At 34.6% G+C, this 17,642-nt stretch overlaps 1 protein-coding gene across 7 annotated transcripts in view; it reads right to left on the bottom strand.

Annotated features, from left to right (window-relative positions):
- Positions 1–1,424: 1,424 nt before the first annotated feature.
- LOC124359619 (transcriptional regulator ATRX-like) overlaps positions 1,425–17,642 on the bottom strand; it is a 137,009-nt gene continuing 120,791 nt past the window's right edge. For all 7 annotated transcript variants that reach the window (XM_046812517.1, XM_046812513.1, XM_046812520.1 and 4 more), the window contains 4 exons: positions 17,035–17,145; positions 9,905–10,769; positions 7,773–7,865; positions 1,425–1,751 (listed from right to left, as the gene is read on the bottom strand). In XM_046812517.1, the coding sequence (XP_046668473.1) occupies positions 7,774–7,865; positions 9,905–10,769; positions 17,035–17,145 (1,068 nt within the window). In that variant the 3' untranslated portion in view covers positions 1,425–1,751; position 7,773. The remainder of the gene's footprint in view (positions 1,752–7,772; positions 7,866–9,904; positions 10,770–17,034; positions 17,146–17,642) is intronic.

The raw sequence follows: 17,642 nt of genomic DNA, 5'->3' as shown, positions 1-17,642 counted from the left end.
TACATTGACAGTGACTTAGCCGTTAAAAGTCCTTCCCACTTCTTTTGCTATTTTATGGAATCATTACACCTATTTGTAATTTCGTGCAGCTAATGTTCTACTGACATGTTATGTTGGTTTTATAGTTCTTTTTACAAATGGGTATTCATTTAGATTTCGTTTACCTTATAGACTTAATATTTTTTCATATTCCACCATGCTATAGAGAACTTATAAAATGTACAATAATGTATACCTATTATAATATGTAACAGTTTTGTTCTAATAAAATTGTTAAAATAATAAAAACATGAGTGTGTTCTTCTGAGGAGTGGTCCAGTGGTGCCTAAAGCATGTGGTGGTAATTCAACGGGAGAGGGTTAAGTTAATAAAAATTAAGTGAATTTCAGGAAGCTAAGAGTTATTAAAATTGATGATAATTATATATTTACATCACAATTTTTGTCATTACACTTTTTATACATACTAAAACTAACTTTACAATAAACCTAGTATATAAATGCTGGGTAAAATGTGTAAAATCATTTTGTATATAATTAACTGAATATAATTTTGATTAGATTTGAGATATTTATTGAGGTAATGACAGCATTAAAATATATTTAACTATCTAAATAAACTTTTTAAATTCTTACAAAAAGTGTGGTACAAACAAAATGATGAAGCCTGGCATGGTATATATATAAAAGAAATGGTACAAGATATGAAATAACAACCTTCTTTTCTAATGTATAAAAGAACTTAGAACAGGAGGAACAATGGGAAAGAATTTTTTGTTCCCGAATGTATTTTGGCCTTAAAGTACTTAAAAATATATTTAATCAAATATCAAATGCAGTACTTACAATCCATTCTCATCTATTTCTCAGGTATTGGACTACTAAGATTAAACTCATTTGTGATAATTAATGACCATAGTAAGTCTAACAAAAACCAAGCAATTATTTTGATTAATTCAATCAGGGTTGAGTCCTGCCAGACTCTTAACTTCTTTATTTAAAAACAGTCGCTTTGACATATTTCAAAATCGCGTTGAAGCCAGAACAGGCACAGAAGATATGTACAGCAGTTTTATGATATTATTTAAGTGAGTTGGTATGTATGCAAACAATACAACTGGATATAATAAAAACGAATTCCAGGATTTAGTTATATTAATTTACAGAAATTGAAAAAATAATTTAAAAACAAAAAATTACCTCTATAACTGTAAAAAAAAAAAAACAATTATTTAATCGTGCATACTTTGAATTGTATTATAACTTTCTAAAACTAAAATTAGTAATTTCAAAAAAAATTTATCTAAATTCAAAGCCCTTTTTTAAGGAACATGTAACTCGGATATTTAAAAACTAGGATAAAACTGTGAATGCAATAAAATATCCTAATATATACCTAAAGGGTAATTAATGAAAAACAAATCATCATTGTTTAACTCAGTGATTCGGATAATTGGAACTCAGACAATCATATTTCAACTGTACCTAAACCTTACCTCTCCAGCTATTCCATAAAAATTATCAGTCACACATGATGGAGTAGCTTAGGCAATGGTTCAATATTACAGTTAAGTAACTGATACTACACTTGCAACATTACAGTTTATTTACATCCCAATACTGTATTTATGACATAAATTAAATGTTTCTAAATTACAACTAAAATACATATTAACAAACAGCTCTCGATGATTTTAGACACCAAAGATGTTTAGATTGTAATTCATTTCACAACACAAATTGCCATCCTCTCTGAAACAAAAATAAGACAAAATGTTAATGCTGTTGATTAACTCAGTGACTCGAATAATTGGAACTAAAACAATCATACTTCCACTGTACCTCCCTGGCAATTCCAGTTTTAACATGCAAGGAATTGCACTTATAGTTAATTTTTGTTGTTCTCTGCATCCATTTTGGCAATACTGCCTGAGACAAAACTTTAAATAAAATTACAACTATTGTAATTTATTATATATAGTAAATTTAAGTTCCATTTTTATTTGATTTTCTTTTGAAGAATACACACATTTCTTATTTATATTATTAAAAAGTACATACAAAAATTTTCACACATGTGATATTTTCTAGTGTAAATTTTAAGTAAGTTTGTAAAATACGTGTCTTTTTACAAAGTTTTATATGCAAATTACATTTAAATTAGCATATTATAAAAATCAGTTATTCAAACTAATAACAGCATTTTTCAAAAGTGATGGAAGGAAATTCACAAATAATGAAAACAATAATGTGAGCAACTAGTTTTTGCATCATTTATTACATTTAGAATAAAGTGGGTGATATCTCTCACATGCCAGGGACTGATTGCATTACCAATAAACAAAAATAATGTGTCTATTAGACTAGGTACAGGCAACAAGGTCTATTGTATCTAGAAAGTGGGTGAAATATCTCATGTGTTAAGGACTGATTACATTATCAATAAACAAAAATAATGTGTCTATTAGACTAGGTACAGGCAATAAGGTCTATTGTATCTAGAAAGTGGGTGAAATCTCTCATGTGTTAAGGACTGATTACATTATCAATAAACAAAAATAATGTGTCTATTAGACTAGGTACAGACAACAAGGTATATTGTATTTAGAAAGTGGGTGAAATATCTCATGTGTTAAGGACTGATTACATTATCAATAAACACCAATACATTCAACTTGTAAATAGTAATGTCAGTGTATATTTAGATATATGAAAAGTGACCCGGGTGTATTTTGAAACAACTTTGGGGGGTAATTTTAATATTGATTTGGTGACTGATTACACCAAATCTTATCAATGGGACTTTGCTAGGCTCTTGAGGCAGTACAATCTTCACATGACGAATCAGTCGCGTAGTGAGGATTTTGGCGCCATGGAGCGACTCAGTCCCTGGCGCCCCTTCCCCAACTTTTTTACCTACATGATCAATCAGTGCCGACAGTTCACCTCACTACCGTAACAAACGTTTCTTGGCCATCATTTCATCAGCAATGTAAGGCGTCTTTGACCAAACATCATTTTTTATAATAACTTACAGTTTACTATTCTTTATAAAGTTTTGTTCCTTGTAAGAGACCTAGTTTACGTGTATAGCAATATGTATTTAAATTCCAATTCAATTCCATAGGGTTTGGAATGAAAGTACAAATTTCAAAATATTTAATAAATATGTATTGAAACCCCTAGTTTTAATTTGAGTACATTATCTAAAACGTGAACATAGTAGTTAAGTAGTTACAAAACCAACTCGCATATTACTATCTTAACTAATCTTCTTTCGTGACTTCATGCTAGCAAACTGTGTTATTGTGTCGTCCAAGTTGATGTGCCTGGCTCTGCTGCGCTCTATAGATATGGTTGCTAAGGCACTCAGACGTTCTTGGGACATGGTGCTGCGAAGATAGTTCTTTATCAGTTTAAGTTTTGAAAATGATCTCTCTGCACTTGCAGTTGTAACAGGTAGTGTCAAAAAAATCAAACAAGCATTCACAACATCTGGAAAGCTGGAACCAACTTGAGCACGCACTATTAAAGTATCTGCAAGATCCCTTGTACTTTTGAGTTTTTTCCACGTGACTTAAAAAAACAAGTTTTTAGCCTTACAAGCTGTGGACCTAAGTTAAAGGAGATGTCATCTTGGTAGTTTAATATCAAAATTTTGCTTGATTCTAAGATTTCTTCATCACTTGCTCCAACTAAAAAAGAAGGCTTCAGACATTGGAAATTACTAGTACTGTGAGTAACAGCCTCAAAACGCTCTGTCAGCTGTGTTGTGATTATGTCAAGGCTACGGCAGAACACCTCAACCCGGAAACGTTTCTCATTGTCTTTAATAAAGTCATCAACTTGCACTTCATCAAACATTCTTGTCTTCTTTTTTGTTCTTGAGTCAATGAAATGTGGTACAACTTTCCATTGCAAACAAAGCCTAGTTGCATCTGCTTTAACTGTTTGCCACTCATTCCTAAGTTTGTTAATTTTTGTTTTGAGATTTAAGAGCATTTTTGTTGCGTGTTCCAAATCTTCTTCGGTAGTCTGTCTTTGAAGTTTTTTTTAGAAATTATGTCCATAGTTTCAAGCAACACACTTTCAATAACTATCAATATTACTGTAGGAAACTGCTCAAAATATTTTAAAAGTGATTTAGCTTGGTTTACTTCTTCTTAGTCTTTACCTTCTAACGTTAGGAAAGTCAGTACTTTCATTATGTCAAAATAACCACATCGAAGAGCGTCGACGGCTTGATTTCTTGAAGTCCACCTTGTTGGACACACTTTCTTTAAGGTGTTTTGTAACATAGCCGACTTAGTCAACAGTGCCCATCTTGATATAGTTTTAAAAAATACATAAAGACTTTGAACATTATCCAAAAAGGTTCTGATTTCAGAAATGTTTGATACTGAATCGTTGATTACCAAGTTAAGGGCATGAGCACAACAGTGAATATACTTAGCTGCAGGATTTTTTTGTTTTATTTTTGCTTGAAGGCCTGAATATATACCACTCATATTAGCAGCTCCATCGTAGCCTTGCCCTCGAACTTTAGGTATATCTGAATACTTTTCTATGATATTGAAAACAACATTTGATAAGTATTCTGATTTATGGCTTTCCACTTCCAAAAAGCCCCCGAACGCTTCTTCTATGACTAGTTGTACTGGCCTGTCGCCTTCGTCAGTTTTTATCTTTATATAACGAAACACTGTACTCAGCTGGTCGGTTTTCGCTATATCTTGAGTTGTATCAAAGATAATAGACACATAGGGACTTTTTTCATTTCTTCCTTGATATCTTTTTTATCTCTCTGGAAATCAGGTTGGATCGCTCATTTTGAATCTGAGGACTAAGGTAGTTAACACTACGTTTTGGTAACTTAATTAAATCTGCAAGGACCTGGTCATATCTTGCTAGCATATGTATTATCTCAAGGAAATTTCCTTTCGATTTAGTTGCATCTTCATCGTCATTACACAATCTGTGCTCTCTCAGTGGTAAGTCGTTTGTAGCTAACGTAATAATGACGTCCACCACTCGCCTTAAAACTTGTCTCCAGTAATCAGTGGCTTTTTTAATCTCCTCCAGATTCTCACTATCAACTGTTAGGCCTAACTGCCAGCGATAGTGTATTTCACACGCAATTGCATGACTTTGCGAATCTTCTTCATGGTCTTTTATGTTTCGACCTAAATGTGTCCAATCAGACGTACCTTTCGAAAATCCCACATCAGTATAGGCCATATTGAAAAGCCAGCATGGCTGACAATACAAACATTGAGGATGTTTGAGTAGCATAACTAATTACGTTTTATTCTCAATTGGTTTTCTTTATTCTTTTGAAAATACCATTTCTCGTCAAATTCCCTTTTTTTATTTCTCTATTTTGATTCTTTTGGAAATGGCCCTTTAGGCTGATGAGGGCCTAATTTTATTATTTGCCGTTTTTGTTCGGCTGTAAGAGTGTTTTCAAAATTACCCGTATAAGAAGAACTTATAACTGCTGTTACATTTTCTTTAAGGTTAAACTCGCAATCGGTACCTTCAGCTTTAACTAGGCCTACCTTAGAAAAAGTTTCCTGAAGACGGACGTGGTCTTCTGCATCATCAGGTAAGCCTACAGGTGTTTGCTCCAAGTCCTCATCGCTTGTAGGTACTTGTGAGCTACAAGTGGGTTCTTGAGAAACTGCAACTACTGAAGTGTCCCTCGAAAAGTAGGTAGATAACGTCTTTACTTTCTTAAGTTCAAGATTTTCTGCGTGACTTTTCTCTAACCTTCGTTTCCGATACTCAGCACCACTTAGTTTTTTTGACATTATATACCAAAGGTAATAAATCAACACCACACAAATCACATCACAACAAAATAAATAATATAATCAATACTTTGCACTAACGCTAAATCTGTAATCACTACGCAAAGGTAAATTGAAGTAAGTCAATCACTCGGTGGGTCTGTACGGACGCCTTTTGTCTCAGCCAAGGTCAATGACAGACTGACTGACACAAAGACACTGCGCGGCCGTGATGCGCGTGGAAGGGGCTGCTTCCCGCCATTTTATCGTCCGCCCGCAGGCCGCCCCCCTGTCGCCCCCGCCCTGGAGCGGTCGCTCCACTCGCTCCTCTGTCGCTACGCCACTGTGACGAATCAAACTTCAACTAGAGATAAAGCAGTTTTGGACAGTATGTTTATTGATCTGTCATGGAGGATATAGTGTCTCTGTTGAACAGTTTTGAATATCTGACCATGCTTCTATATTGTTTAATAGTTTGGAATCAGATTCTTCACAGTTACCTGGCGAGCCAGGACGACCGGTTTTAATTACGCCTATAAATGAATGTATTCAAGGCTACTCAGTTTTTTTTGGCTGAAGCAGACTGGTCATGCCTTCAGCAGGATCTAAATGCAAAAGATATTTTTAATTTGTTTTTCGATATTGTAAAAACAGGGTATGAAACCTGTTTCCCAGTAGTTAAGAGAAATGGAAAAAGGTTACAAGAAGAAGAAACGCCAGTGGTATAATAAAGATCTTATGGAAAAAAGAAAACTTCTAATGACATTTCATGGTTTAAATAAACTATTGAATACAGAGGAATCTCATAAAGCACTATCTGAATATCAGTCTCAATATAGAAGACTAATGAGAGAAACAAAGAAACAGTTCACTGCTGAGAGTTCTGACAACAAATGGCAGCATGACATCTACCAGTTCTCAACCTCAAGTCTCCATGAATCCTAACCAATTCAACAAGCTCTTCACTTCTTCTGTAAGAGAGGCAGTCGAGGAATATGTGGGTGAGACAACTGCTGCGCTGGATCTTCTCAACTCAAGAATCATCACAGCTCCAATGACTGTTTCTCATTTTGCAAGATTCACATGATTTATTATTAATCTTATGTTTGAAATAAATGTTTTGTCATGTTATGATACAGAGCTAGCTTAAACCTGCATGAGTAATAAGAATATAAGTCATAAAAAAATTAGTTTACACAACACTGTTTGTTTCTCAGAGACCAAACAAGTAATCCCTAGAAACACCAGCAACAAAAAATTCTATTACATAAACACAAAAAACTTCAATTACAAAGTGTTCAAAGTAATAATAAAGTATAAATCAAAATGAAAGCATAGGATTGTTTTATATATTTTAAAATAATGATGCATATTATAAATTTGAGATACAGTTGAAGTAAGATAATTTGAAACTCAAGAGATCAATAAAACAAATTGAATTATTTGAGAGCCGAATTCGCTTCAAATCACCAAAATCAGAGCCAAAGGACTTTAACAGCGATGGCTGGAGAGGTGAACACACACAGTGGTTGGGTGCAATGGACATTAGTTGCATGAGTGAGGTGATGTATACATAATATGAACAGAAAATTGCCAGAGAGTGGGAAGAAACATCTCTCGAAGAAAAGACTTTGCAAATAAAAATGCAAAGTATTTTTACAGGTATACATTTGATATGAACTTCATTGGTCCAGTAAAAACAAAAATTGAACAATAACAACAATTGTTCTTTTTTGTTAACAATTTGATAAACAAGTTAAATATACATTTAAACAATTAAAAAGCCAGTATTCATTTTTAAGTTTTCTGCAAAGATAAAATAGAAACATACTCTACTAAGAAAAATATCCTCTCCTTAATAAAGTCTAGAAAAATAGTCTATTAAGTACTTTATCACAATGTATCTTAAAATTAGATAATTTAAAATGTCATATTAAACAAACTCAGTCATTTTTTAATTATCAGTCTCAGGGAGTAACCTTACCTTAAATGGACGATCCTGATGGCCTGCTGGGTTCATCTTCGATTTCTACAACACTTATATCACTTGACAGATTTTTTCTCGTTGCTGCATATCCTGAAAAATACAATGGAAGTGGATGGAAATATTCAATTTATCTATTAATAACGTATATATATATTATTAAAGTATCTTCAATACTTTAAGCAAACATGAGGTACATTAATAAAGTTTTAAGATTCTTTTTGCATTGAGAAAAAAAAATTTCCTATATTTACATAATTTTTCACATATCGCATTGGAAAAAAATTTTAACACTGTATCTAGAAACCATTCTAGAAAAGCATTTACAGATATACAGAGTGTCCCATTAAGAGGTTTAAATGTTTGATTTTATATTACTTGCTCATTTATGCACCAAACATTTTCTAAAACTCTACACAATTCATTAAATAGGTTTTAAAAATATTCTGTGAAAATTTCAGCTTTCTCGCAATAGCTTCTAGATTGAGGAGTGACTTGTGTCCTGTCAAACATTTGTGTTTTTTGTTGTTGTAATTAATGAAAACTATTAATTGAATTTGACAGAAAAATTTGAAAATGAGTCGTGTTTCTTGATTTCTGATTGTTGGAGACTTGACCATGTGACCATTTTAAATAGATTAAACCACTTTTTTATCTGCTCAAGACATCATAGTGAAATGTAATGCAATGCACATTTAATAACATACAAAATACGAGTGTGTGCCCGACTGTGTAGCAAATTTCTGGTGGTGGTCTTGGAAGGATCCCCCTCTATTCCCATATCCTGTCCGAGACGGGAATTATATGCCAATAATTAATGGCCAGCAAGAGATCGGACACTATTATAACAGCCTTCGTATGAATATTTAAGATGTTTACCAACTGCAGTAAACACATTATTACGACGAGTGATAGTATAATTCATTGCATTCAATAATCCAGCAGAAATCCTATAATTTATTTTAATCTAGAAAAATAACAATTCCAAGAGTTATTGGTTTTGGTTTCATGATCAATTAAATTTGAAGCACTGGGATCATCCCAACAGAGTTTGAGTATGCTCTAAAGTGGTCAAGTAGAACTGAGAAGACACTCCTGTCTACCATTTCTATCATTTGACCTCTATTGTCAGAGAAACAGAGCTTCTACCACTCACCACTTAGCGACCAGCTGTACTGGTGACCATCTTGACTTTAGCACCATAAGAATAATGTTGAACCTAAAATACTTTTACATGCTTAATTAATTTTGATCCTAAAGTGAGTTTTATTTGACTTAATCATTTGAATAATCATAAAGTATACATTTAACAAGAAAATCTAAAAAAAACATTTGGATTAATATTAATCATTTCTTTAAAATGAGATAACAATATTTTTACTACCAGAATATGTGATTAAAATTGTTTGAAGTTTAATATTCTTCTCATGGAGTAGTAGTTTCTCATAGCTCAGTCTTAAGTACTCTATTATTGTAATGTAATTGCACTATATTGTTCTTATTATTTTTATTATTCAGAGCATTTAAATTCACACAATACCATCAAAGTACTGAAGATGCTAGATTAGTGGTAGTCTGCAGTAAATATATTATTTCTTGAAGCACATAAAAGTAATTTAACTTTAATAAATTAATATCTTTCTGACAGAAAAACTGACATGTCAGCATAACTTTATTACAAAGGATATGACGTTTAATCAATTATGACAGTACATTTTGTTTGTCGTACCAAATTTCTTATAACTAATAATTTTATCAAAGCAAGTATTGAGAAATAACAGCAACATATTGTATTTTAAATGTTTGCACAAACTGTACATATGCTTTTTATGGCCTTTTCTATTGTTAAATTTAATTTATATTTTTACATGTGGTGCATAGTTTCAGCTTTAGGAGTTGTAGAAATATAACTGAATTTCTTGTATTAGAATGATGTAGTGCTAGAACCCAATTGTTATAACATATTATGTGTACCTCTTATAAAAATTCATAATCTGAAGATATGCTGCTTTATTTCATTAAATATATACATATATAACATATAAAAATATACTATTAACACATAAAAAATGCTAATTAACAATTTAAGTAAATTGGACTAACATTAACACATTATTTGAAATACTACTTACTCTTTTTCATTTCTTCAAGCTTTCTTTTTTGAATAGCACTCGCATTTACTGCATTGGTTACAGTTTTCTCTTGTAACTTTTGTTGTAGAGTCATTTGTTTCCTTTGTTGTAATACACTAATTTGTTGTTTAATTTTTTCTTGTTGCAGCTGTTGCTGAGTTTTTTCTACTTGATTTATTACTAGGCGCCCTTGGGGTTGTGGTCTACTTAACAGTTTAGTTGTAGATTGCTGACGAACTTGTTGAGGCTGATTTCCATTAGAAGTAGATTGCATTGGTTTCACGGTCCTAGTCACTTCAACATTTCTTTTCATCAGAGACTGGATACTTGAAATGGGTTGTCTATTTTGAAAAGGCTGTTGCTGTCTGTTTTGTAAAATTTGTTGCCTATTTTGAATGCGTTGTTGATGTTGTTGTTTAATATTGTTGGCTTGTCTACTGTTTTGGACAGAATACTGGCGTTGTTGGCCAAATAGAATAGGTTGTTGTTGGTTCTTGACAAGTTGTTCTTGTTGCCTATTCTGTACAGATCGTTGTTGTCTATTTTGAAGTGTCTGTTGCCTATTTTGAATTGGTTGTGGAAAACCATTATTAACTTGTTTCTTTTGATTTAGTATTCTTGCCAAGTTGGCTTGTTGTTGCATTCTCATTTGCATGAAATGGTTTGCATTTGCTTTTATATTCTCTTGCTTTTGGTTTTGTTTAATTTGACTGTTTCCCATTCTCTGGGTGGCTTGAGGCTGCACATTTTGATTATAATTGTTTGCCACCTGACCTCTTTGTAGGTTAAACATCTGATCAGGTGTTGGCATCATCTGGTAATTCTTTAATCCACCTATTTGCGATGTACTTGTGTTTTGTTGTGGCTAAAACAAAAGAAAAAAGTGAGAGAAGCATACCACATTTAAAAACTAGTACTACAAAAAGCACTCTATAAACAAATGGGAACACAGTGCAGGAAATACAATGAAATAATCGCATTTCCTTTAAAGTTTATGATTTGAGTAAGCATGAAGGCTTGAGATGAAAGAAAGACAAAGGAAGGTCAGTACTTTGTATGTTGTGTACAAAGGGTCCACTAGTTGAACTCAAACCACTAAGTTTCAATCTATAAGTGTGTTGGATATATTAAGTTAATTATTTTAATAATATTGTGCGAACTACTATAGTTTAGAGTTGAATGTAATTTTACAGTCAGTAATATTAGTTCTATGCAACTTCAACCCATTTACCTATTACTCGTTAAATGGACCTAGACTAACCACTACATCATCTTGATTTCAGATTTCCAGTATTCTTCAAATTATCCTGGCATACTGTGTTCCAATACATTATCAGGAGACCTTTAGAATTATGGTTATGTCCAGTTGAAAAAATTGTAAGTTGAGAATTCTGTATTTTTAAGAAGATTTAATTGTCAGTGCCTTTTTACTGTTTCTACTTGTAATGTGCTGAGCCTAAAATTGCAGCCTGCTCTGCTTTCAATATTACAACATATATTCCTAATGCCTGTTTTACAGGTAAAATACTTTTTTATTTGCGAGTTTCATTACTATTTTATTTTGTCATAGGATAAAGACTAGCCTGTAAAATGTAAACAAAGTAAACTTAATACTTTGTGAAAAAATGGAGAATGTGTTGTGATTAATAGACTATTAGATGTCTCAAACTTGAATGGACTCCTAATAGCATATGGGACTTACAACTACACAAAATGGAACATATTTTGTGTCATAACATTTCATTAATTTGCTTCAGTTATTTACTTAAGGATGCATTTAAATTTATACTCATAAAAATTATGAAAACCATGCATTGCGTGGTTATGCACATTTAAATAGCATAATACTCAATATATTATGTTTTAATAAACGTTGGAGTGAATTCCGACCACCTCTAGGAATATAAATCTACTTCATTGAAATTAATTAATAACTAGGAGTCAGTTAATCTACAATAAAAATTAAATTAAAATAAATCAGCCATTTATCAGCTCACAGTCATCCACTTTCCATCTGTTCAGTGAACAACCAATCAGCAATTCCTTTATGAACAGCTAATGCTCCCAAAGGTGACTGTTATAATAAGTAAATTTGGCAAAGCAAATTTATTCTACAATGCAGGTGTTGTTAGACATTATGAGTGGATACCTGTGTGATGTTTGCTTAATCAGATACAAGTATAAATCAATACAGTGCATTACTTGGCAGCCTTAGTTCTACATAAAATGTACTAATATGCCTGAAAATGAATGCAAGACATTATTAAAAACCTAAAGCTGAGAGGTGAAGCTGCTCCAAATGCACTGACAGTTCATAACATGGTACACCCAATCTAGAACACAACCTATGAGATAGTGAGGAAGTATGTACTCTTCACAATATCAGCCAGATGAGTTCAAACTTAGTCAAAATATTACTGAACATTCAGAAACTATTAATCAAATCCAGTAAAAAACAAAAGGCTCAGACGTCATTATAACATTTAGCCGAAAAAATACAGCAAAAGGAAAAAAAATAGACAAACTGGTTTAAAGATTAAAGGCCTGAAATTCGGGTGCAAATTATCATGCAAATTCTTCTATTTAATATCAACTGAACCATTAATCGTGACAAGATTTTTAATTTTTCAGCTCAAAACAAAATTGAAATCCTTGATAAGAACTGTTTGCTAAAGGAAACTATCCAATCTTGAACTACTAAAGATCATTGATTTAATGAACAAAAAATAATTAACTTGAGCGAAAGTACAGTGAAGACTCACAAAATTATTGTAAATTGTTGATGTTTTTAAATTTGACTTGGTATGTTTGGAAAGACGAATCATAGCACCTCGCAGTATCTAGGTGGCTATAAGGCTCGGTTCAAACAAGCAGGAATAGAATTAAGGCTAATCGCAGTTGCTTGCAATGATAGTTCCTGGCCCGTGTACAAAATATGTTCGGTTCACTTGTGACTGTGGCGATCTGGCACAACTGAATACAATACTCAACATCCACAAATGCGCTAAGCTCAGTCTGGCATTATTTGTAACTCGAATACCTTACTCTATGCTTAAGACGGACATGAAAATGTGTTAGACTTGTTTATCACTTAATGTTTCCAACTAATAACAAGATACTATTTCACCTGGAATATTCCATAGACAAATGAACCTGATGTCTTCTTCATTGACCAGCGTTGCTGGATTGAAAGCGTCACAATAAAATAAATAACTAACTAAATTTTACTATTTACACTATTTACAAATGCAAGTGGCGGCAAGGCTAGGCTATGTTGCTCGCGTTCTCGAAAAAATCTTCGATTGAGTAGAGAGGGTTGGCTAGGGACCACTTCCTAAGCCTGCATTCAAAGTCCCTGCTCTCAAGAGCTTTAAGATGTTGAGGGAGGCAGTTGTACATTCTTACTGCTAATGCGGGGAAACAATCTCTTGTCATGCTTAGCCTACAGGAGACTGTATTTAGTTGTGAGCTGTTCCTCAGCCTGTACGCATCCTGAGCTTCACCCCTAGTTCCGAAGGCTGCAAGGTTTTCCTTGACATGTAACAAGCTGGCGACAACATACTGGCTAAAAACCGTTAAGATCTTAAGTCGGTTGAACAAGGGCTTGCAGTGATCTAAGAAGCCTGCAGATGAGATGATACGCACAGCATGTTTTTGCAGCAATAAAATTTCAGCACATCCAGAAGAATGACCCCAGAGAAGCAAACCTTAGAGAATGTGGCTGTGAAACAGCCCATGATATATAGTGACAAGATGTTTTTCCGTCAACAGAGGCTTCAGTCTGCGCAACAAGCAGGTTACTCGAGACAGTTTCTTACTCAGTTCTGCCACATGCCCGTTCCACGTAAGTTTGGAATCAAGAGTAAAGCCCAAAAGTTTGACACTCCCCACTGTATGGTTAGCTAGAGATAAGGTGCATGTTAACTCCTGCGTTTTGGAAAGGTTTAGACTGAGTTTGTTGGCTGAAAACCATTCCTTAGCTCTGTCATAGACTTGGAGTGCTTGAGCTCTCGCATCTTCAGGTGTGGCTCCCGCTTTAAATTTAAAGCGGGAGCCACACCCCCCCCAACCAACAGATGATTGTATTGGGGGGGGGGAGAATCATCTGCGAACAGAAGTACATCACCCACCAACTCTAGGTCATTAATTAGTACCAAGAAGAGCAAGGGTCCGAGAACTGAGCCTTGAGGCACACCGTGCATAACAGGCAGCGGTTTGGATGAAGCACCGTTAACAGAAAATATTTGTTCTCTTCCCTCCAGATAAGAATGGAACATTTGAAGAGGCTGCCCTGTAACTCCGTACAACTCAAGTTTTCCTAAGAGTATACTGTGGGAAACACAATCAAAGGCCTTGCTGAGATCTGCAAGAATCAGCGCTGTTGACTGCTTTGCTTCAAATGATTCCAACACTTCTGCCACAAGTTGACGCACAGCAGTTGTAGTTGAGTGCTGACCTCTAAAACCATGCTGTGATGCCAAAAAAAGATGGTTCCTATCCAAGTGATCGACTAGTTGCTTCTTCATTACTGTTTCAAAAATTTTGCTGATAATAGGAGTCAATGAAATGGGTCTGTAGCTCTCGATGATCTCAGGATTACCCTTCTTGTAGACCGGTATTGTATGTGAGACTTTAAGTGCCTTAGGGAACACAGCAGACTCCAAGCAGTAATTCAGAACCTTGGCTAAAGGGGCAGCAATGACATCTGAAACATACTTTAGCACAAGGGTTGACAACCCATAAATATCCTGACTTGATGAATTTTTTAATTGACATATTAACCTCTCTACCTCTGCAGGACAGAACGGATTCCAAGTTGAGAATGGAAACGGCTTAGGCCTATTACTCATGTGGCCAGATGCCAAGGCCAGCGGATCCGTCTGGTTACATGAAGATATTTTATTGATTATATGTTTTACTTCATTTAACATTGTAGTATTAAATTGATCAGGGCTGGCATTACACTTGAGTACTGGCTTAGTCTTACAGGTTCTATTTACCAGATCCCATGCCGCTTTGCAGGGATTTGGGGCCGACTCAATTTTAGACATGTTGAAATTCTTTTTAGCTATATCAACCTGTCTCCTGTAGATCCTTTTGGCCCTTAAATACATGCTATACAATAAATCCCTGTTTTGACCAGCTACAACCTTATACCTGTCATGCAACGCCACAACAAATTTCCTAATATTTTGAAGTTCAGGCGTGTGCCAGTCTTTTTGGGACTTAGAGATCGGCCCACCCGACCTGTTGAGATCAGCACAATACTTTGGTTTAATGAACTTAGCTGGAAAATCCTGTCAAAGATACCATAAAAAACATCAAAGAACAATTGGAAAGCGGTCTTTGGATTGACATTGTCAAAAATAGCAGACCAGTCTGTATTTATAAGGGCTAGTCTAAAATTAGGAAATTGCTCTACATTTATAGGCCTAAAGCTATGATTGTAGGTGCTATGCCAACTAGGCCTGCTTTCAGTGCCACTCACCAATTCAATGTTTACATCTAGGACCACCGGGCAGTGGTTGGCAATTACAGGGTCTAGAATTGATGTTGAATGCTCCCAGGAATTTAGATTAGTGGCGATAGCATCTAGACAGTATTGACCACGAGTTGGTGACTGCGATGTTATGTAAAGGCCGTAGCTTCTTAGTAAGCATAGAAAACGATTTGACAGTTCATTTACTTCATTAAGGTGTATATTGAAATCACCCCCGAGAAAGACTAGCCAATTATGTTGTCTAGTTAGTTCAGCCCTGCATCTGTCAAGGTTGTCAAAGAACTTTTGGCTATCACGCTTGGAGGGTTAAAATACAATTTCCGTGCAAGACTTAATACGTGAATATGAAGGCTTACCGGATTGAGGAGGCATGTTACTGAACAGCAACAACAAGGAGAAATATATCATAAGAATATTGTGATGAAAGGGCCCCAAAATCTCTCTTCGTCTAAACATTTAAGGGAATTTTCCCGCCAATAAGCCACGGTATGGAGTGGGGAGTGTAGTGTGTACATTGGATGGTCGGCAGGGCAGACAAAGAGCAGCGACAGGACAGAGGTGACCATGACACCAAGGAAGTAGTGTGGTGGGACAACGAGTGCCCTGGATAGGTCAGAGATACCAGTTAGTTGAGAGTGAATTATATTAGAGAGGGCATCATACATCGTCATGTAGTAAATACTCGTGTGACTAACATTTTTATATAGTTTCCCTGCCTACCCCCCTGCATCACTTTTCTAAAAGGGGGTGCGTAATAATGTTTTCTTATCAGCACTAATAGTTTTGTATGGCAAGAGGAATAAATTTAATAATGATTTGGTTATTTTACTAACGGAAAGCCTTACAAACTGTACACCTAAATATCAGTAATAACTCTTGCGTGATTTGTACAGCAAATCCAATAAAATACACATTATTGACAAACCTTCTTCCTTTATTCATAAATTAACATATAAGTACACATTTTTCTCAAGTATTGTTTTAAAAATGAACTAAAAGAGTATATTAAATGAACTTTTTCTATATTTCATCCAATTTATAATACCATTTAAATTGTATATACTAAAAATGTGTAATAATAAATGTTGTTAAAATTAAAATTCTTACATGGGGCATAAAAAATGAATAGGAATAGCTTGTGACAAATGAACTTGCAAAAGGTACCATATTTGCTACTACATCGCTAGAATTGCAACCGATAGCTGTGATTACGACGCTGTCGTCTGTGATCTAGTAGTGATAGGGTTGTTTGCGTAGCATCTGCACGCTGCTGTTGGTTGTGATTGGCCAGTTTGTGTGAACCTGTTCATTTATCATGTAGTCGTGACAGGACCGATCGTTGTGAGCTACCATGATTAGGCTAGTGCATTTATTGCTTGTGTTAACCGGACCTATGGCCATCTTAGACAAAGTCGTAGCAACTACCTATGTTGAAATATTTACTCACAAGTTGTGGAGATTTTCACGGCTTATAAATTAAATTTACAACTTTTAAAGGATTTTTCAAGGTGGACAAAATTCACGGTGTAATCATGGTTTTCATGGTCATATGGGGACCCTGTATTAAATAAATAAGTATACAATAAATTATGTTTAAATGTAAATCATCAAAGTGATGAACTTTTCTAACCTGTTGGACAACTTTAGCAAACTGTTGGGATTTTTGGACAGCCATAGCGTTGACTTGGAACATGAGAGTTTGCAGCATCGCATTCATTTCCGCCTCTGAGGAGTTAGGATACTAAAACATAAATATTTACATTGACATTACAGGAATTCCATCGCCATTTTTTAACTTTTAAAAATGGCTGGTATTTTTGGAAATCCTGAAGTTGACTTGGAACATAAGAGATTTGAAGCACTCTGACTAGAATTTAAGTACTGAAATATACATATGCAAATCATCATAGAACTCTGGTTATCTGTTAATTCATTGAGGTAATAGTTATTTAACACGTTCGCTACCACCATGTTAAGAAAAGTCTTATACCTATAGACCAGCCGGCTCAAATATGAGCGGCACGGTTTCTGCCCGTGCACCGGCGACCCAAATATGCGCCGCTCGGGGTACCTCAAATAGACTGACATCCCATATTTGCGCCGCTGTTTGCATGCCACTATTATTGCCTTGAAAAATCACTGGTCTATTTTAGAGGCTTGATACTTTTGTATTGGTCTATGGGGATGTCTGGCTCACATGTAGGACGCTTGGTCTCTGGATATCTTAAAAATTACGTC

Source organism: Homalodisca vitripennis, chromosome 4, assembly GCF_021130785.1.
Source record: "Homalodisca vitripennis isolate AUS2020 chromosome 4, UT_GWSS_2.1, whole genome shotgun sequence".
In the NCBI taxonomy this organism is placed as follows: Eukaryota; Metazoa; Arthropoda; class Insecta; order Hemiptera; family Cicadellidae; genus Homalodisca; species Homalodisca vitripennis.
Note: the sequence above shows the minus strand (reverse complement) of the source record. Positions and strands in the feature narration are given on the sequence as shown.